This window comes from Sebastes umbrosus, chromosome 16 (genome assembly GCF_015220745.1).
Source record: "Sebastes umbrosus isolate fSebUmb1 chromosome 16, fSebUmb1.pri, whole genome shotgun sequence".
Classification (NCBI taxonomy): Eukaryota; Metazoa; Chordata; class Actinopteri; order Perciformes; family Sebastidae; genus Sebastes; species Sebastes umbrosus.
The window spans coordinates 9,104,792-9,127,078 of NC_051284.1; the positions used below are offsets into that span (position 1 = coordinate 9,104,792).

At 40.7% G+C, this 22,287-nt stretch overlaps 2 protein-coding genes and 1 long non-coding RNA gene across 3 annotated transcripts; 2 read left to right on the plus strand and 1 right to left on the minus strand.

The window, feature by feature from the left end:
• Positions 1-1,058: 1,058 nt before the first annotated feature.
• LOC119474266 lies at positions 1,059-17,287 on the minus strand. Its single transcript, XR_005203542.1, has 3 exons — positions 17,278-17,287; positions 14,129-14,133; positions 1,059-1,241 (listed from the first exon to the last, which is right to left on the minus strand). It is a non-coding gene; the product is annotated as an uncharacterized LOC119474266 (long non-coding RNA).
• LOC119474263 (alcohol dehydrogenase 1-like) lies at positions 2,080-18,978 on the plus strand. The gene is made up of 10 exons (XM_037746153.1): positions 2,080-2,213; positions 11,734-11,756; positions 13,125-13,226; positions 15,261-15,402; positions 15,809-15,896; positions 16,097-16,307; positions 16,568-16,828; positions 17,054-17,186; positions 18,558-18,696; positions 18,796-18,978. Exons 2-10 carry the CDS (start codon positions 11,739-11,741, stop codon positions 18,827-18,829), a joined length of 1,128 nt encoding a protein of 375 aa, XP_037602081.1. The 5' UTR covers positions 2,080-2,213; positions 11,734-11,738; the 3' UTR covers positions 18,830-18,978.
• Positions 2,227-8,606, plus strand: LOC119474261 (alcohol dehydrogenase 1-like). The gene is made up of 9 exons (XM_037746151.1): positions 2,227-2,260; positions 3,704-3,805; positions 4,730-4,871; positions 6,121-6,208; positions 6,576-6,789; positions 7,312-7,572; positions 7,817-7,949; positions 8,076-8,214; positions 8,314-8,606. Exons 1-9 carry the CDS (start codon positions 2,243-2,245, stop codon positions 8,345-8,347), a joined length of 1,131 nt encoding a protein of 376 aa, XP_037602079.1. The 5' UTR covers positions 2,227-2,242; the 3' UTR covers positions 8,348-8,606.
• Positions 18,979-22,287: the final 3,309 nt, after the last annotated feature.

Below are 22,287 nucleotides of genomic sequence, written 5' to 3' on the forward strand. Positions count from 1 at the left end.
TTTATTCTCGTAATATTCCGACTTTTTTTCTCGTAATATTATGACTTTATTCTCGTAATATTATGACTTTATTCTGGGAATCTCCAATTTTCTTTTCCCTCAATGTGGCCCTAATACTCCATAGTACATTTGCACTTTGGCCCTCACTGCATTAGACTTATATACTATATACTTAAACTATAAACTGTGTTACCTTGTCAATGTTTTCAATCAAATGTTTTGTGGCTCCAGACGGATTTCTTTTTTTTTTTTTTTGCCTAAAATGGCTCTTTTGAGAGTAAAGGTTGCTGACCCCTGACCTAGACTGACAACAAATCTCCAGAGGCATGTACTACAAAGGGAGTTCGACATACCCCAGGGTATCTTCTCGTTATCTGTCTTCACTAACCCAACTGAGATCCCGCTAAGCGGTCCTACGACAGCGCTTATCAACTCTGTGAAAACAACACAGGGTTTCTCAACCTGGCTACGAGCGCATTCACATGAACGGGGCGGTGTTTGCAGCATATGATTAATCACAAACATGGACAAGTCTACTGACTTGCAGGCAAAGCGGCACATTTTACAAAGGAAGAGCAGACTATATTAGACAAATACAAAGAAGTTAAACACATAATCCAGACTAAAATTAACATAGTTGAAGTTGTCAAATGCAGGAAGAACAGCTGGCAAAAGAAAAAACTCCAGATGTGTGAATGTGTAGATAAAAAAAAAAAAAGTCAGATAAAGTCATCTAGATAAAAGCACAAAGCTTGAGAGTATTATACTTCATTATGTCCTTTAACGAGTGATGTGGCGTGTATGACTATTTCAACCTCGTTTCAGCTGCGTCCCCGTCTCTGGCGGTGTGAAATGGACTCAAGAGCAAGTAAAAAAATAAATATAAAAACACAGTTCAAAGCAGTAAACAACCCACAGCATAAATCCAGCTGTCCTTCCTGCATTTGTCAGTTTAAACTGTGTTGTTTTTAGCCTGGATTATGACTGTAACTTCTTCATATGTGTGTAATATTATAAAACGATCCGCGCACCGAGCTCTGATTGGTCAATAGGCGGTGCTTTTATACGAGTTGATCTCTTATCTGGAACATGCCCTGCTGCGGGGCAGGTTAGCTGTTCAGCATAAGTTACCGTGGCGATCTACCCCGGTAAGAAGTGAACCACTGTCGTAGGATGGAAAACCCTGAGTTAACCCTGAAGTTACCTCGCTAACTCCAAATCCTGCTTTGAAGTACAGGCCCCTGTTTCTGTACAGAGCTATTACAGGATGGAACTCTTTACCAAATCAAGTTACTTAAACAAATACTGAAATATTTATACATGTATACCTCACTGCATGGAATTTGCTAGCATCATTTTTAAATAAGATAATGTGGGGACAGGGATTTTTTTTTTATGTAATGGGATGCTGGAATGAGGGCTGTATTGTGGTGCAGTGTTTAGCACTGCTGCCTCACAGCAAGAGGGTCACAGGTTCAAACCTGGCTTGAGGCCCTTCTGTGTGGAGTTTGCATGTTCTCCCTGTATTAGCGTGTGTTTGCTCCGGGTTCTTCGGCTTCCTCCCACAACAATGACATGCAGGTTAGGTTAATTGTTGACTCTAAATTGCCCGTAGGTGTGAATGTGAGAGTTGTCTGACTCTGTGTCTGTGTTTTCGCCCAGTGTCAGCTGGGATCAGCTCCAGCCCCACCGCGACCCTGAATAGGATAAGCGGTTACAGATAATGGATGGATGATATTGAAATGCATTTAATGTATAGAATTGTTTATGATTTCTTTGTCAAACCCCAGGAAAATTAGCTGATGTCATGGCGTCAGTTAATGGGGATCCTAATAGACTAAACTGTTGAGGACAAAGCTGATATGCGATAAGAGGTGTGAGATGAGATTGTGTAATGATTTGCCCTCTGAGGACATTTCTTTTCAAAGACAAGTACAAGTTGTGTCAGGAATGTATGACAAGTTAGAGTGGAATAAATCTTCTCATCTAAATCTCAGCAAGGAATAAACATGCAGGAAATATTTTCCCACGGTTACCGCTAACCAATGGTATTCTCAAAGTAAAGGCAAAGAAATTCGAAGTCCCTGCCCATCTGAATGTTTGCCAAACTGGTTTCTACTGACACAAAATAAAACCAGATGTCAAGTACCTCTTGTTTTCTCCTTCCTAATCCCGTCCTGCTGCAGCTGTACTCCTCTCTTAACTCCTCTCTCGCTTATTTACTCTGATTTTTGCAGCAAAAATGGCCACAGCTGGAAAGGTAAGTATAATTCAACATGCGGTCATTGATATTTATGTGGTGTTTTCATTAGTTTCATTGCAATATGTGCATGAATATTGCCTATGACACATCTTTGTATTTATGCGCGCGCACACACACACACACACACACACATTAAAAATTACTGGAACAAAACATCAAAAAGAAATTTAACAATATCACATTAATTTACATGAATTTGAGATTATTGTGTGCTCCTGTATTGTGTGCTGTTCACGTTAGTGCATGTGAAGCTGATTCAGGGGTGTGGATGGGTGTAACAGAAAGTTGATACCTGAAATAAGCATGTATATGGTTTAAGATATGCAGGAACATTAACTATTTCACCTAAACAAAGTGAAATATCTTCATTTTACTGCAATAAAATGTGCAATTGTTATGTAATTGCTAAGTTTTAGGGTAGTTTAACCTGAAAATACTCGCTCTGTCTGTTACTTTCTATTCCCCCCCCCCCCCCCACCCCACTTGTCTCTGTAAAATGTCTCTTGTTCTGTTTTGACTTGGTGCACAATTTGACACTATCCAGACAGTTTTGTGTAACTGTTGATATTGGCAACGATGAGGGGATTGTAAGCTAAAATAAACAAAAGATGATAGTGGGATAATTCATCATGGGGCTGCTGTGGCTCAGAGGTAGAGCAGCTGGCCCATCAATCTGAAGGTCGGTGGTTCGATCTCCGACTCCTACCGTCCACATGTTGAAGTGTCCTGCCATCAGTGTATGAATGTGTGTGTGTGAATGCTGACATGTAGTGTCACAGCCTGACTCTCAGGGCCATGGCAAATATGGAGACACACTCTGATAAATGTTTAAATCAATTCATTTATTTAACAAAAGAGAATGAAATATGCAAAAAAGAACTGTGTATATCAGCAGAATCACGGATGTAAGGTGTGGAGGGTGTAAACGGTGTGTCCGTGTTGTAACATGTATAAAACAAACAAAAGGATAACCAAGAAGATCCTAAGGGTGCCACATGGCTGGCATGGTGTCTGCGGGGAAAGAGAGAATGAGTCATCAAACCTAGGTTTTATAGGCTGGGAACATAGGAAGACTAGAAAGGTGCTATATAAATGCAAGTCCATTTACCATCATTCCACAGTGGATTAAAGAAATGCTTATGAATTCAAGGCAAACCGCTTGATTTATAAAAATCTGAGACACGTGATTTACTCAGTGATGCTTGCTAACCCTACATTAATTTATTCTGTCCAACTTCATGCTCAACTTGGTAGGAACTAAAGGAGCTTATAACAAGACTGTAGGGACTTTTTAAAACTCAAAACATACTTTTGTCTGACTGTGTGTGTGTGTGGGGGGCTTGTATTACCTACAATGTGGGGACATAAACCTGTTTACACAGTCACATTGTGGGGACTCGCCTTCCAAAACTAATTTCATGTGGTGTCACTGCCCTATAGGTCATCAAGTGCAAGGCAGCAGTGGCCTGGGAACCCAACAAGCCTTTGGTGATTGAGGAGGTTGAGGTGGCCCCGCCCCAGGCCAATGAGATACGCATGAAGGTGAGAGACGTCCGCTATTAGAACACACAGCTGGACAGTTACTGTAGTCGAGGCATTTCACCTAAAATGCGGGTCAACCACACCTCATACAAATTGCGACAAAAACTAACTCAATGTATTTTGTGTCCTCAATATGTTCTAAATGAGAGAAAAAGGAATTGTATGATGGAAAAGTTTTTAAAGTCATCTAAATATTAACATACCAAAAACACCTTTTCAGACATATTTTGATGACTGTACAAGCCTACATCGTTGTGCCTGCTAGATTTGACCATGCTGCATTTTTTCCTCGGAGCGCAAAAATAAATGAATTATTATGAACATTGGTCTGGTCTGATTCTACCCAGATCTTCCCTGTCAAATACAAATATCCCAAAGTAATTGTATTTCAAATACAAGTAACTACGAAAATACTGCCCATCTCTGATTGTAACCTTTTCAAATATGAAATAATTATTGCCACTTGTGCGGATGGTGGCCATTTTTTAATTTCCTGGATTTCAAGATTGTCCCTCCGGATTATTCACCCTTTCTGTATGTCGAAGAGGATGCCTTTAGGGGTACATTACAAGTAATATAGTTTTTGTTGCAATTGATGTGAGGTCAATTTATATTATTCCTGGACTACTGCACTTGTTTTTGTCAGCCTCACTCTGTTGTGCACTGGTAGTCACAAAAGTGTATCATTATATAAAAATACTACTTAGCCATACCATTTAGTGATATGTTTGATATTAACGCTAAATGTGAGAAGGATACCAACCACAGAATAATCGTGACTGATATTCACAACAATATAAAAGTGTCAATATAATGTGAAAGTGTTGCTAGTACTGCTGAACCCCCTGACAGTGAACACTCTAGTCAGCCTGTCTCCTTAATTGTCTTCGTGTTTTCATTGTTTGGTTACTGTCTTTGGTGCAGATTGTGGCGACTGCAGTGTGCCATTCGGAACTGCACCACCTTTTGGAGAGAATGGATAAAGACGGCTTCCCAGTAGTCCTCGGCCACGAGGCAGCCGGCATCGTAGAGAGCGTCGGGCCTGGAGTCACTGAATATCAGCCAGGTCAGTTTCGATTGGTACAACAGTTTTGAATATACTGTATGCTTATTTGCTTTCTTTCCGAAAGTGAGATGAGGAGATTGGTATGTATCATCTCTGTGTGTTGAGTACGGAGCCGGGACGTGTTCGGCTTAGCTTAGCTTAGCGTAAAGACTGGAAACAGCTAGCATAACCAGAGCCTAGTCCGGCACAGGGGCAGGGCAGATGGGCAAAATCGAAATAGCCGTCGGCGAGGGCAGGACTGCTCTGGAAGGCATCGGCGAAAGCAGAGGCGCAAAGGCGGAACCCCTCTCGAGGTTGAGCAGGAGGTTGGCCATAGAGACGGGACCCCTCAGGTGGATGATGACTGTGAAGGAACCACACTGGAACACGTCCACGGAGACTTGAGGCCAGAGAGGGCATCCAGCAACTGATGACCCAACTAGTAGGACTGTTGGAGAGCAGAACAGGGACAGGGGGCTGCTGTGGCCCTGCAGGAACAGGTGTCGACCGGATCCCCAACAGGATACGTCGAGCAGGTGTTGTCCGGACCGCTGACAGGGAACCAAGAGATGGGGTCGGCCGGACCCCCGACAGGACAAGTGGAGCTCAGGTCGGTCGGACCAGCGATAGAGAACCAGGAGCTGGGATCGGCTGGACCGCCGTCAGGGGACGAGGAACAGGTGTACAGGATACGTGGAGCAGGGGTTGGCCGGATTGATGAGGTCAGCTGGGAACACAGGAACACGCTTGGCGTCAGCCTGGACCCCCTACTCAAGAACAGACTTGAAGTTGGCTGGGACCCCCAACACAGGAACTGGCGAGATGTCGGCTAGGCCACAGGGCAGCTAAAGCTCGGCATCTCTGGGCAGCTTAGGGGACCCACGCTTCCTTCTGGGGACCACAACCCCAAGAAGCCTCGGGGAGATAGCAAGGTGAGTTCCCCAGAAAGGGGACTGTTCAAAGTGTGAGCCAAACTGGGACACAGTGACCAATATGGCTGTCACATTTGATTCAAAATTCAAACTTTTTGAGTTTTTGGAAAAGTGACAGCCCTAGTGACCAAAACCTCTCAAACTCACTACTAAGAAGTTGTATCTTGTTAATTTAATCAGTACACTAACAGAACTCACAGAAACGTCAATTTGGGGTATTTGGGATGTAAACTGAGGCCTTTGTGTGCCATTTCGCCAATATTTCTCTTTACACCATTATAAAAGTGGGCCTAAATTAATTTGACTGTGACATGGCAACACTGTTTTTCTTCTTTCAGGAGACAAGGTTATCCCTCTGTTCTTCCCCCAGTGTGGAGAATGTCGCTTCTGTAAGAGCCCGAAGACACACCTGTGTGAAAAAATAATGTGAGCTCGATAAACCCTCATATTCTGTCTTCCACTCCATTTTCTCTTCAGTCTTTTGATTTCATTCCTCTTGAGTGTGTTCATACAGTTATAAACAGAAACATAGTATTCAATTTGTATTTTGTGTCTGACAATACCACAGCGCAGATAATTTAGACTTTTTTTTCTCATTCTAAGCATATTGCTAGTATTCAGTAAACCCTCTAATGTGATGAAAGTAGCGCTTCAATTTTGATTCTGGATTTTAACGTACAAAAACGTTGTTTTTTAATTCTTACAAATATTTGTTCCACCCTCTACAAAACAATGCAAAATTCAAAAATTAAGTCTGAAGTTTTATTTTCATTTCAATAAATTCTCTATTCAGGGAGGTTGATCGTCTCAAAGTGTCAGAAAAATCCAGGCTCACCTGTAAGGGGAAGAAGTTGCTGCAGTTTTTGGGAACCGGTACCTTCTCTGAGTACACTGTGGTTAACCAGATTTCTGTGGCTAAGATCGACCCCGCTGCACCTCTGGACAAAGTCTGTCTCCTTGGGTGTGGGATCTGCACAGGATATGGAGCAGCGGTTAACACTGCTAAGGTGTGTATGTTTGACTGTTGTAGATTGCCTACATCATTATTTTAGGAATGAGACATTTTTTCTTAAAGGCAGGGTTGGTGAACATTTTAGAAACACTTTTGTTATATTAGTTTAATTCTCATCAGTAGCAGGACTGTCATTAACCCTTCCAAATCATGTCATTCAGCCCGAATGTCATGATTGGATGAGCTACCTGCTTGTCTACCTTTGTGCACTCTGTCATCGGAGTCTTCCATTATGATAATATTGGGGGAGTGGCTATTGGTTGGATCATTTTTAAAAAATCTATTGTACTCTTGCTGGTTTCTCAAGATCACCAACCCTGCTTTTAAGTGCCTATAAATTTGACAATTTCCATGACACAAAAGTCCATTAAAACTCTTGCCCAGATTGCAAAACCTCTGGAAGAGTAATCAGTTCACTCATTGTGGGACACTAAACTTTTCCATTGGTTATTACTGTATAGAGCATTAACAAGTCTGACCTAAAGAGCCATGTTGACCAAAGTGTGTTGTACTTTAGGTGGAACCGGGCTCCACATGTGCTGTGTTCGGCCTTGGAGCTGTGGGTATGGCTGCACTCATGGGCTGCAAGGCTGCAGGAGCCAAGAGGATTATCGCTGTTGACATCAATCCAGAGAAGTTTGAGAAGGCCAAGGTGTTCGGTGCGACGGAATTCGTGAACCCCAAGGATCACAGTAAACCCATCAACCAGGTGCTGTCTGACATGACCGGAGGCGGAGTGGACTTCTCCCTGGAATGTGTCGGGAGTGTGACAGTCATGGTAGGGAGATTTCATTTAATCTGGTTCAAGAATATAATGAAGAGGTGGGACCTAACTAGTAAAACAATGACCTTTAATCTGAACAATGTCAACTGAGCTCACTTGCTCTTTCTCAGCAGTAGTTATTGGAGAAGAGCTGAGTGTCATTCGATAAATTACCCAACCTTCATTTCCCTCAGCTAGTCCAGAGGTTTGGACCCTTCTGGTTACAAGCCCACTGACTTTGTGCTGTTTCTCCATCTAGCGCAGTGCCTTGGAGTCCTGTGTGATGGGTTGGGGTGTCAGTGTGCTGGTTGGCTGGTCAACAATGTACGACGTTGCTACCCGACCCATTCAGCTCATGAATGGACGCACATGGACGGGCTCAACGTTTGGAGGTGAGACACCACTGACTAATGAATCTCTGGTAACTAAATGGTTGTGGGCGTATGTTCTGCAACTCTCTAGCTAGTTGTATTCTGGATGAAGACTCCATGCTCTTATTATGTGATTTTGTGGCTCAGGCTTTAAGGGTAGGGATGACGTGCCTCAGATGGTTAAAGCCTACATGGACAAGAAGTTGATGGTGGACGAGTTCATCACTCACAACATGACTTTGGACCAGGTCAATGATGCCATTGAGCTAATGAAGCATGGAAAATGGTAGATTAACACTCCTTTACCTTCTCCACCATTCATGACTCAACGACAACAACATAGATAAATTAATATGCTCATTTCTCTTTTACTTTTGTTTCACAGCATCCGGACGGTCCTGCATGTTTCTCCACAATAAGGCTGCTGTGTTGCTTTCAATGACCACAAAGCAATTGAATAATTCACCAGTATGTTTTATAAAATCTCAGGATATTACTGACACAATTAATACAATGCACATAATACAGAGATCACTCAAAACGACACTCAATACAATTCAGTGGATTACGTGCAGATTGTGAGAATCATCTGCAGTGTTCGTATAAGCGAAAGCTATACATGCTGAACGTGTTTATAGAGCAAAATAAATGGTCTCAACAGATGCGGTCTGTGGTTTACTTGTTTGTGTTGTGATTTTGTTATGTTGTGTCATTTATGTATTTCACAGAGTTTTAGGTCAGATTTAAGCTGGGTACACACTGTACGATCTTAGCCCGTTTCTGGCCCGAATTTTGAGTCCCACGACTCAATTTAGAGTCGTACTGAATTTCAGCTTCGTTGGCGTCATTTTCCATGCAGTGTACAGACATGTCAGAAATTGTAGCTACCAAGATAACAATGTACAATAGATATAGTAATACCTCCAGTTCTCTCTGCAAAATGGACAAGCCATACTTTCCGTGTCTTCCTAACCACCTGCGAGTCTATATACGCCAACGCCTCTTTTTTTAAATGTTTCAGCAGGCAGGATGGCTCAGATGATCAAGGGCAGCACATATCTGCCTTGTTAGCATTGCAACCCATACAGACCTCTGCTTGCAAGCAAACTTTACCTGCCTCCGAGCTTTCAAACAAATCTTTGTTGACAATTGTCAACAGCCAGAACGACGCGCAGGGGCTGCGTACAGTGTGAGCACTCAAGTCGTGGCTGACGATCGGACCGTACAATGTGAGCACAAGCTTTGGTTTTACATCACAAACTTGTATACCCAGCTTTACTCATTCCAGCTTAGTTGTATCGATTTTTCAATTGCTAAAACCCTAAATTGACACATAAAGCACACTTATTGAAACTGTCACTCAGAGAGTAAAACCTCTTTCTGCTTTGCACCCAATTTGCAATTCAACATGGCACGTTTTGCAACATACTGCGCACGGTTCTCTACATACGACACAGGACATCTGACATAAATTCAGTTCTTTGCCATTTCAAAACACTACCATTCAAAATGACACACCCATGGACCAATTGGCCAATGCATGTGCCACCTGGCCGAACACCTAATTGCTTGATTGTCGGCTCATCAATCAGAATATAAGCACTACAAAAAGACCACTGCTGAGTACCTGTTTAGAACAGCAATGGAAGTCAACGTACAGTAGCAACGAGAGGCCTGTTTTCAAAAATGTGTTTAACAGTATTGAAAAAAACTAGGGCTGTCAAAGTTAACGCGATAATAACACACGCAACTTGGGATTTTTAGGTTGTAGCGGGTTCAGTTTTAAAGCCAGAGTGAAGATACTGGCATCATATGAAACCAGAAAACCTAAGGAATTCATTGTTACCAACCATGTCAACCTAGCTTGTGGCGATGGAGGCTACGGTTTTCTTTTTTGTCTACACTAATGTTTTTGCATCAGTGTGCAGTACAACACACTCTTGTGAGCTTTCAAATAAACTTGCTTTGTCTTATCTGCCTTGTTAATATGCAGTCAGCTCCTTGTCATTCATTCTCTCAGCCACTCCCTCCTGTCCTTCAATAAACCCAGTCTAACTTTCCCTTATCACTTTACTGTTCTCCCTACCTGACCTAGGTTTTTGATCACGACTACATGTAAACTTTTACATAACCGTTAAAGAACAAAATGGTAATCTCCATATCCTTTGACCACCAGTGGTTGTATACTGCTGCTGAGCAGCACTCCAGTTCGCTTGTGCCATTTTTCTCCAGTAGGCCTACAATTCCAATCCACCCCCCTACACCTGCCTACCCACTTCCACTCCGTTTGCACGTTCACATAGAGGGTCCGCCATATTACGTGTCATCCCAAACCAATAACAGTAGCGGGGAGCGGAAGTGGGTTATAAAACCCTCCAACAGCGAGCCTGCATCGATGCCTACTTAACCAGCCGACCTTACTGACGATGTGCAACGCCATTTTTTATGTTCGTCATGGAACGCTCCAATGTCAGTTCCGTGCGACTACTGGTACAAACATTTACTCATAAACTGCTCAAACTAAGATAGACATTTAATTTATTCTACTTCATTGTCATACAGACATTATAAAGTTAAAATAAATAGATTGTAGGAACAAATATACTCAAATATACTCTATACAAATATACTGAGTGTTGTATATTTATACATACATACAACATATTTATTATTTTTTTATCCCTATCAGCAGCTATAACCCCATCATTTATAATATCATCAACTGTGCAATACTGACTTAACAGTGCAATAATTTTGTGCGATAATTCAGCTGTGCAATAATCTGGTTTACTCTGGCATTAACACTGCATTTATTTCATGCAGTACATTTAAATGATCATTTTTACACACTTAATGATAGATCCTATTTTTCAGCATTATGCATTAATATTTACGCTGTTGTTATACTTATTTCTTATCTATTAATTTTAAATTATAATAATATAAGATATAATTAAAAAATAAAATAATAATGAAAAATAAATAAAAAAATAACATTATGTAATTTTTTTATTATGATTTTTTTTTATAAAATTTATAAAATTATTATAAAAATAAATAAAACAAATAACATAATTTATATATATATATATATATATATATATATATATATATATATATATATATATATAAATGTTATTTTTTTATTTATTTGTATTATAATTTTATTTTTATAAATATATATATATATATTTTTTTTTAGATTCAGATTTTTATTTATAGTTTCCTTGCCAGAGAGAGGGAAGTTCATCCTGAAGTGGCCACTATACCTACACCTTAAAGAAGGGTGCTTCATTGAGCTGTGAGTCTGACTACAAATTGAGTTTACTCCATCACGGAGTGGGAGGGTGTAGGTGCCAAATTGGAATTGGGCCGTAGATTTGCCTCCCACTTCTCAACCTGACCTCTCAGCTCCCTCCTCCCAGATCTCAGATCCCTCCTCCCACCTTACTCCTCCCACCTCTTAGCTCCCAGCCCTGCCCACTCTAGGAGCTGTTTTCATCTTCTCGTCTAACTCAGTAAGAAACTGAATAACACAATAAGTCACTTGAAAATGATTGTTTAATCAAAAAGGTGTAAAAAGAGATTTCAGTTGCGGTTGTGGTTGCTGCTTGTTTATTCAACACAGGCTCCAGATCTGTTGAAGAGATTTGCTTATCTGGGAACTCAAGGAAGTGAAAGCAAGTCCCCGCCCTTCTGAATGTCAACTGAATCATGAGTCCAGGGTTGTCTCCTCCCCACTCCCGTCCTGCAGCTGCACTCCTCTCTTAACTCCTCTCTCACTTCTTTATTCTGATCTTTGCAGCAAAAATGGCCACAGCTGGTAAGGTAAATAACCTAATATGTGGACACTCATATTAATGTGTTTTTCTTCTTCTTCTTCTTCTTCTTGTTTAAGAATATTGTCTATCTGTCACATGGTGACAAATATGTGTAAATGCACACACACACACTAGAAAATGAAAGTGCTGGACACAATAGTGAAACGAAACATCAATGAAACAGTATCCCATTAATGTAGTTAATGACAATTTATTACATGAATATTATTCATTTGAATGTGCTTCTGTACGATGTGCAGTTCCTGCTTTTCTGTATACTGTATGAGGCTGATTCAGTGAGACACTATAAATAAGTGTTCCAATGCTTTCCTTTGCTGTATTATACTGCTGCAATATACTGATAATTACATGCAGTTTGGGGCAAGTCATAGTAAAGTCAGCACACTGACACACCATGTCCATGTTATGATTTGAGCGTATTTTTTTATGCTAAATGCACTACTTATGAAGGTTTCTGAACAATATTTGTAATTTTTTCTGTTTTGTTAATTGATTTACAATAAGAAATATATACATACATTTGCAGAAAGCAACCATATTTGCCCACTTCCATGTTGTTGGTGTACAATTCATTATTTTGATAATAAATAACAATTCACTAAATTTATATCTATGTATTTATTTAAGTTAGGAAAGCAATGTTTAAGCCAAGCCGGATGTTGCCTTACACATAACAAAATGAGCCCGGTCACTTCCACACAGTGAGGCATACAGCTTATTAATTAAAGACTGGTATCGGATCGGGACTTGATATCGGCTGATACCGAAAATCCCAGGTATCGCTAACGGTATTGGGACTGAAAAAGTCGGATCGGTGCATCCCTATAAAAAATACTCATGAATTCAAGACAAACCATTTGATCTATCAAAACTGAAACAACTGATTTTTACTCAGTGGTTTATTTACTGACCCTAAATTAACTTTTACTGATCTAATAACAAAAATTTGTTTTTGTGGACTTTAAACCATTGTTCTTCATGTTTGCTTTTGCCAGGAGCAGCTGTATCAGAGACATAGAAACCACTTGCTGTTAACCACTAATAAAGTAATACAAAAATGCAGGGAGGATGTGAACTGCATTTGTTTGCTTAATATGATACTCTCTTGCGATGTGGCAGTCAGTCGATTTGACATTGAAATGGGCCTCTAGATGAGTATTTGCCTTGAATTATAGCACAAAGGATTGCAACATTATATCTTGCTAATGTAGCATGTTGCCTTTTTTATGTTAAGTGTTCAAAGTTCAACAAAGGGTTGTGGCACTGCGGCTCTTCCCTATATGGTTTAACAGTCCCCAGTAGTATTTGTTATATCTCATGCTGGGTAATTTCATGTGGTGTCACTGCCCTGTAGATCATTAAGTGCAAGGCAGCAGTGGCCTGGGAGCCCAACCAGCCTTTGGTGATTGAGGACATTGAGGTAGCCCCGCCCCAGGAGGACGAGGTCCGCATCAAGGTGAGAGACGTCCACTATCACAACACACACCTGGACACACACGGTTCAAGTTAAGGTTATTTTATTTATTAGTTTGTTAGGGACAATTCTAAAAACATTCTAACAGGTGATACATGAAACATATGTGTTGCATATAGGAAGGCTAACTTGCAACCCCTATCCCTGGTTTGGCTTTTCTGCTTAAAATGGTCATAACATCATCATCACTGCCAAGAGTATTATCTATTTAATAAGTTAAATTGGGCACATAATAAATAGTGACATTCTCATGACATGATCATATAAAAATGTAAATACTCACATCACATTACAATACTTGTATATGTGTTGGATATGTGTATGTAATTTATGGCAATATGTGTGGATGTGCATAATTTATGTGTGTGTCCGTGTGCATGCATGCACGTTGTCTTTATGAGTGTGTTTGTATGTTTAGCCATGTGTGCCTGTGTGTATAGGTGTTGTTGGAGAAATTATCTAATAAACAGTCTCTGGTCATTCAGTTAAGAAGCAAATACCATTTATAAGCAAATGCATTTGGGTTCATACAACAGACAAGTCAGTGTACAAAGACCAAGAGCTCCCTCACTACATCATTCTTTATAATCTTGGTTTAGCCTCCCCCCCTTGTAGCCCACACCTTCCACCCTGCTTCTGAGTGAAAGCATTGTCTATTGTTAAAAAGAGTGACCTGTGATTAGCTAGTTTTAGCAGAGTGCAGAGGCGAGGATGATAAGTAATGTATCTAAACTAGTACAGTATCTACTAGTCTGTGCTTTCCCAGGGTATTCAGATTTATATGAGTACACAAATTCTACACAAAGGGACATGGTATTTTCTCTCACAGTGTGCACAAGTGCATGATGAGAGATCAGTGATCGCAGGTTTGGTATTGTTTCAACCAGTGCTTCACCTTTTCATTAATCATGTTCAGATCAGTTTGTTTTTTTTGATTTCTGTTGGTAGGGTATTCCAAAAATGCATTCCTTTTACTGCGAATGACTGACCAAAAGTAGATTTGCGCTGTGCCACCCTGTAGTTGCAGTTTGCCGATCCCCTCTATGTAGGCTGTCTCATCGCTGTTGGTGTTGGTGATCAAGCCGATGACGGTCGTGTTGTCAGCAAACTTAATGATGGTGTTGGAGCTGTGGGTGGCCACACAATTATGCTTGAACATGGAGTACAGAAGAGGGCTGAGGACGCAGCCCTGAGGTGCGCCAGTTTTCAGAGTCAGGGTGGAGGATGTGGTGGTGCCTGTCATCACAGCCTGGTGTCTGCCCATCAGGAAATTCAGGACCCGGTCACATAGTGTTAATTCCCAGGTCTCTGAGCTTGATGACGAGCTTGGAGGGCACTATGGTACTGAATGCTGAACTATAGTCAATGAACAGCATTCTCCCAGGTGGCAGAAGGCAGTGTGGAGGGCCATTCCCACTCCCATGACTTTGGAGCGCATACTTGGACTTCCTGTATTCGTCCAAATCGCCAAAGTTGTAAGCATCAGTCCATGCTTTAAATTTGGTACGGACATCCCCATTAACCCAGAGATTCTGATTTGGGAATGTCCGTACAGTAATTGTTGGTACAACCTTATCGATGTATTTGCAGATGTAGCCCAATGACCGCATCCATGTACTGTTTGTGCTAATGTTGTTGTCCTGAAACACATGCTACTCCATAGTGCTGAAGCAGTGAGCGCTCAATGTTCCTTGTAAAGTGTGTTTCATATACCTATAGGCAGGCAGAAGCTGAAGAAAATTATCGTACAGACACGATAATTATCATACATTTGGCAACGCTGGTTACTACCAATGTGTGACAAAGGTTCAGCTGCTGCAGAAGTGTATTGTTACATACAAATTCTCCTTAGTGCTTAACTAATAAGATCCATTTATTGATTTGTTTAACACTAAATAAAAGTATCAATATACTATGAAAGCGTTGCTAGTACTGCTGAACCCACTGAGAGTGAACACAACCAGTCCCCTTAATCGTCTTTCAGCTTTCATTGTTTGGTTACTTTCTTTGGTACAGATTGTGGCGACTGCGGTGTGCCACACGGACCTGTACCAGCTGTTTGAGAACACTCAAAAAGACAACTTCCCAGTAGTCCTTGGACACGAGGGAGCCGGCATCGTAGAGAGCGTCGGGCCTGGAGTCACTGAATACCAGCCAGGTCAGTTTCGATTGGTACAACATGTCTGTGTATTGAGTAGCCTACGGAGCTGGGAAGTACTTAGTTTAGCTAAGCTTAGTGAAAAGAATGGACACAGCTAGCCTGGCTCTGTCCAAAGTTCAGAATTATGGCTGTCACTTTTTATTCGAAATTCACATTTTTGACTTTTTGGAAAGTGACATCCCCAGTGACCAAAACCTCTAAAGCTCAGTACTAACAAGTCGTGTCTTCTTAACTTAATCTGTGCATGAACAGAAATGTAGAAACGACTATTTGGGGTATTAGTCAAGGTGTTTGAGGGATGTAGACTCTGCGCCATTCAGCGAATATTTATTTTTGCACCATTACAAAAGTTTACCAAAGATTAGTGTGACTGTCAAATGGTAACATTGTTTTTGTCTTTCAGGAGACAAGGTCATCCCTCTGACCATCGGCCAGTGTAGAGAATGTCGCTTCTGTAAGAGTCCAAAGACGAACCAATGTGACAAAGGATGGTGAGCTCAATAAACACTCATATCCTTCCTTCCACTCCATTGTCTCAACTTTTCGTTTCATTCAACACTTCCTTATCAGTGTAGCAACTTTTGGTGCTGTCTGACGACACCACAGGACAGAATGTTTAGATAAATAGTATATTGCAAGTTTTTGGTGAACCCTCTAATAGGACAAGAGCAGCACTCATATATAGTTTCAGGTTTCTTATGTCTTATGATTATCTTGTTCAGGTTACCCCCAGTAAGGGGAAGAAGGTGCTCCAGTTTGTAGGAACCAGTACCTTCTCTGAGTACACTGTGGTTAACCAGTTGGCCGTGGCTAAGATCGACCCCGCTGCCCCACTGGACAAAGTCTGTCTCATTGGCTGTGGGATCTGCACAGGATATGGAGCAGCAGTTAATAATGCTAAGGTGTGTATGTGTGACTGTTGTAGATTGCTTACATCATTATACTAGATTAAAACAATGGAATGAGACATTCAGGGTTAAATGCCTATAAATTTGACAATTTGTATCACTATTTCACTTAATATTCTTGCCCAGATGGGAAAGCCTTTGAAAGAGTTATCACTCATTATGGGACGCAATACTTTTCCATTGATTATTACTAAATAGAGCATCATTAATTCTGACCTTAAGAGCCACGTTGACCAAAGTCTTTTGTACTTTAGGTGGAACCGGGTTCCACATGTGCTGTGTTCGGCCTTGGAGCTGTGGGTTTGGCTGCAGTCATGGGCTGTAAGGATGCAGGAGCCAAGAGGATTATCGCTGTTGACACCAATCCAGAGAAGTTTGAGAAAGCCAAGGAGTTCGGCGCGACAGAATTCGTGAACCCCAAGGATCACAGTAAACCCATCAGCGAAGTGCTGTCTGACATGACTGACGGAGGAGTGGACTTCTCCCTGGAATGTGTCGGGAATGTGGGAGTCATGGTAGGGAAATTTAATTTAATCTGGTTCAAGAATATAATGAAGAGGTGGGACCTAACTAGTAAAACAATGACCTTTAATCTGAATAATGTCAACTGAGCTCACTTGTATTGGAGAAGAGCTGAGTGTCATTCATTAAGTTTCCCAGCCTTCATTTCCTCTGCTAGTCTAGAAATTTGGACCCTTCTGATAACAAGCCCACTGACTTTGTGTTGTTTCTCCATCTAGCGCAGTGCCTTGGAGTCTTGTGTGAAAGGTTGGGGCGTCAGCGTGATTGTCGGCTGGACAGAATTGGAAGACTTTTCTGCTCGACCCGTTCAGCTCATCGCTGGACGCACATGGAAGGGCTCTGTGTTTGGAGGTGAGACAAATATGACCATCACCACTAACTAATGAATCTATGGTAACTTACGGGCTTATGTAGGACTGGGCGATAAAACAGTCTTGATAACGATAACGATGATAAATTCATGTGATATATTTTTCGCTAAAGTTATTTTTTTATCTTTTTTCCTCGAGCTACAAACACTATGAATGGCCAATATATCATACTGCAACTGTTGCGGCTGTAAAACGGTAGTTCAATTGTTCTGAGTGAGTGAAATGACTTGTTTCACAATCAGCATTTGGTCAATTTGGTTGGATAAGATTTGGAAAGTTTAAAAGAGCCGCACAATGGAATTATCTATCTATCTATCCATTATCTGTAACCGCTTATCCTATTCAGGGTCGTGTGGGGCGGGGGGGGGGCTGGAGCCGATCCCAGCAGACATTGGGCAAAGGCGGGGTACACCCGGGACAGGTCGCCAGACTATCACAGGGCTGATACATAGAGACAGACCATTCACGCTCACATTCACACCAAGGGCAATTTAGAGCCAATAACTAATCTGACCTGCATGTCTTTGGACTGTGGGAAGAGACCTGAGAACCCGGAGAAAACCCACGCTAACACAGGGAGAACATGCAAAAACTCCACACAGAAGAGCCCCAAGCCAGATTTGAACCTAAAACCCTCTTGCCGTGCTAACCTCTGCACCACCGTGCCGCCACATGATTGAATTATCTTATCCCAATTCAAATCAGCATAGGGCTAACCGGAAGTTAGCCAGCTTGGTTGGCGGGAGTCTCTGGTGCGCATGCTCAATAGTAGCGTGCAGCAGTGAGAAGGCCAACAAGAAGTATCATACTGTAGATACTGTACATAATCAACCCGCAACAACCTGATTGAGCCATTCTCATAAAATATAATTGTATATTATAAACTATAATTAACCTTCTGGTGTGTTTAGGAGTAAACTATTAAAACTGTAAACCACAACATTTATTTTTGTGTGTTCATCCCATGTCACTGTGTGACTGTAAATGTATTTACATTTATAATGCATATATGATTACCTTAGTGAATACATGTAGCTGTGTTATGTATTGTCAACACAATATTTCAGTTATTTTCATATGTAATGTCTCCTCCATAATGAATGCAAAAGTGGGACAAAAAGGTAAACCAATAAAATTGTTGTCACAAAAAAACCCTCTAAATTGAGCATGATTATTATTATTATTTTTAATGAATATATATTGTGATAATTATCGACATCGATCAATATAAAAAAACATATTGTGATAAAGTTTTTTATCGTCCAGCCCTAGGCGTATGTTCTACAACTCTCTAGCTAGTTGTATTCTGGATGAAGACTCCATGCTCTTTTTATGTGATTTTGTGGCTCAGGATATAAGGGTAGGGATGCCGTGCCTCAGATGGTTAAAGCCTACCTGGACAAGAAGTTGAAGGTGGACGAGTTCATCACTCACAACATGACTTTGGACCAGGTCAATGATGCCATTGAACTGATGAAGCATGGGAAATGGTAGATTTACACACCTATACTTTCTCCACCATTCATAACTCAACAACAACAACACAGATAAATTGCTCTGCTAATTTCTATTTTATTTTTGTTTCACAGCATCCGGACGGTCCTGAATGTCTCTCCAAAATAACACCACTGTGTTGCTACACTCAAATAATGCAATGCACATAATAAAGAGATCTTTCAAATGATGCACACTGTACATGCTGAACAGTGTTCATATGAGCAAAAGCTAAACACGTCAGGTGTTTACAGAGCAAAATAAATGGTCTCAACAGACTTCTTTGTGTTGTGATTTTGCTGTGTTGTATGTCACTGGAACTGCAAAACTATCATGTTGCTAAGTTATGTATTGCATTGTATATCAATGTAGAAGTACATGCCCCTCAGACAGCATGAGTTCACTACTGTACTTTTCTACTCTGTCTGTGGCTCTCAGCTCCAAAGCTACTGGTTCCTACTGAAGATGTAAATCTCTAAAACTCCTCATAAATATAAAGTTTCATTTAAAAAAAAAAAAAAAAAAAAAAGCTTAGTAATTTCCTAAAACAGTTGGGACACTGTAGTTTTTAGCAAACGTTACTCAAACTGGAGGAAGTAGTATATGTTGGGTACCATTTTCATTGATGGATTAATCCATGATGCTCTAGTGAGAATCAAAAAAACATATATTGCTAAGAAGTGAATTCAAGTCAATTGTTCATTCCATTGCAACGTCAGCCATTTACAGTCCAAATTGGCCACCGCAGCGCCATCTAGCGGCCATTGTCAAAAAAGCAAAGTATTTCACACAGAGTATTTCTGGCTGCAGGACGGTGTATGTGGGGTTGAGTCAAAATCGACTATGTGTGTTCCCGGTAATGAAGGATCATGTCAACCAATGCAACAGTGTGTCTGTCATGATCTGCCCTTTGTTGTGTCATTCATTCATGTTTCCTGTTTTATTTTGTTACTCACCTCTCCTCTCACTTCAGATCACTTCACTTCCTGTCTTTGTGTGTTTTCCCACCAGTTTTGATTGTGTGCTCCACCCTGATTAGTTTCACCTGTCCCTCATTAGTCACCTCACGTCCTGCTCACCTGTTCTCACTTCACCCAATCAGTCATATATACACTATATATACCAGTCCAGTTCCTTTGTTTCTTGCCAGTTTGTTGTTGTTGTTTTTGGCCTCCGGTGTTTAGCATTCCAGCCTTTCTTTCTAGCGTGGGTAAGTAAGAACAAATTAATGCTGAACATTTCTAAAAACAAAACGGATGGTGACCTAGACATATGATGGTCAGTGATCCTCAACTAGGCTCATCACTTGGCGGAAAGCCAGTAAAACAAGTTAAAAAGACTAAGCATTGTGTTGGATGCCAGACTTAGGTGGACTGAACACATAATAATATCGTAACTAAAATGGGTAAGAGCATTGCTGTGACCAGGAAATGATCTGAGTATGTAACATCAAGCACTCTGAACCAGGTGATCCAAGCTTTAGTTTTGTCACACCTTTACTGTCCAGTCATTTGGTCATCCGCATCTAAGAAAGATCTTAAAAAAAACTCCAAATTGCCCAAAGCGGAGCCACCAGATTAGCTCTCCATTGTTCAATGCACACAAATGTTTTTCAAATACACCATAATCTCTCATGGTTTCCTGTACAGAACAGATTTCAATACAGTCTTCTGATCTTCTTCAGGAATGTTTTGCATGATAGGAAGCCACATTGATTTACTGACCAAGTAGTGTACACCAGTGGAGAACATAATTATCTGATAAGACAGGCCAGTGCAAGATATCTCTTACCACCTAGACCAAGGGTCTGCAACCTGCGGCTCCGGAGCCACATGTGGCTGTTTAGCCCCTCTCCAGTGGCTCCCTGTGGATTTTTAAAAATGGAAATGAATAACTGTTTATTGTTTACATTTTCAGTTCATTGTTGTAGATCTATGGTACGACGGAGTATTAGGGCCACATTGAGGAAAAAAAAAAAATCTGATTTTTTTTTTTTAAGAATAAAGTCATATTACGAGAAAAAAGTCATAGGTTTACGAGAAGAAGTCGGAATATTATGAGAATAAAGTCAGAAGTTTATGAGAAAAAAGTCATATTATGAGAATAAAGTCATATTATAAAGTAGTCATTTTAGGTGTTATTTTCTTTTTTTCTCGTAAAGTTATGACTTGATTCTCGTAATATTACGACTTTTATTCTCGTAAAATGATGACTTTATTCTCGTAATATTACAACTTTTTTTTCTCGTAAAGTTATGGCTTTATTCTCGTAATATTCCGACTTTTTTTCTCGTAATATTATGACTTTATTCTCGTAATATTATGACTTTATTCTGGGAATCTCCAATTTTCTTTTCCCTCAATGTGGCCCTAATACTCCATAGTACATTTGCACTTTGGCCCTCACTGCATTAGACTTATATACTATATACTTAAACTATAAACTGTGTTACCTTGTCAATGTTTTCAATCAAATGTTTTGTGGCTCCAGACGGATTTCTTTTTTTTTTTTTGCCTAAAATGGCTCTTTTGAGAGTAAAGGTTGCTGACCCCTGACCTAGACTGACAACAAATCTCCAGAGGCATGTACTACAAAGGGAGTTCGACATACCCCAGGGTATCTTCTCGTTATCTGTCTTCACTAACCCAACTGAGATCCCGCTAAGCGGTCCTACGACAGCGCTTATCAACTCTGTGAAAACAACACAGGGTTTCTCAACCTGGCTACGAGCGCATTCACATGAACGGGGCGGTGTTTGCAGCATATGATTAATCACAAACATGGACAAGTCTACTGACTTGCAGGCGAAAGCGGCACATTTTACAAAGGAAGAGCAGACTATATTAGACAAATACAAAGAAGTTAAACACATAATCCAGACTAAAATTAACATAGTTGAAGTTGTCAAATGCAGGAAGAACAGCTGGCAAAAGAAAAAACTCCAGATGTGTGAATGTGTAGATAAAAAAAAAAAAAAAGTCAGATAAAGTCATCTAGATAAAAGCACAAAGCTTGAGAGTATTATACTTCATTATGTCCTTTAACAAGTGATGTGGCGTGTATGACTATTTCAACCTCGTTTCAGCTGCGTCCCCGTCTCTGGCGGTGTGAAATGGAACTCAAGAGCAAGTAAAAAAATAAATATAAAAACACAGTTCAAAGCAGTAAACAACCCACAGCATAAATCCAGCTGTCCTTCCTGCATTTGTCAGTTTAAACTGTGTTGTTTTTAGCCTGGATTATGACTGTAACTTCTTCATATGTGTGTAATATTATAAAACGATCCGCGCACCGAGCTCTGATTGGTCAATAGGCGGTGCTTTTATACGAGTTGATCTCTTATCTGGAACATGCCCTGCTGCGGGGCAGGTTAGCTGTTCAGCATAAGTTACCGTGGCGATCTACCCCGGTAAGAAGTGAACCACTGTCGTAGGATGGAAAACCCTGAGTTAACCCTGAAGTTACCTCGCTAACTCCAAATCCTGCTTTGAAGTACAGGCCCCTGTTTCTGTACAGAGCTATTACAGGATGGAACTCTTTACCAAATCAAGTTACTTAAACAAATACTGAAATATTTATACATGTAT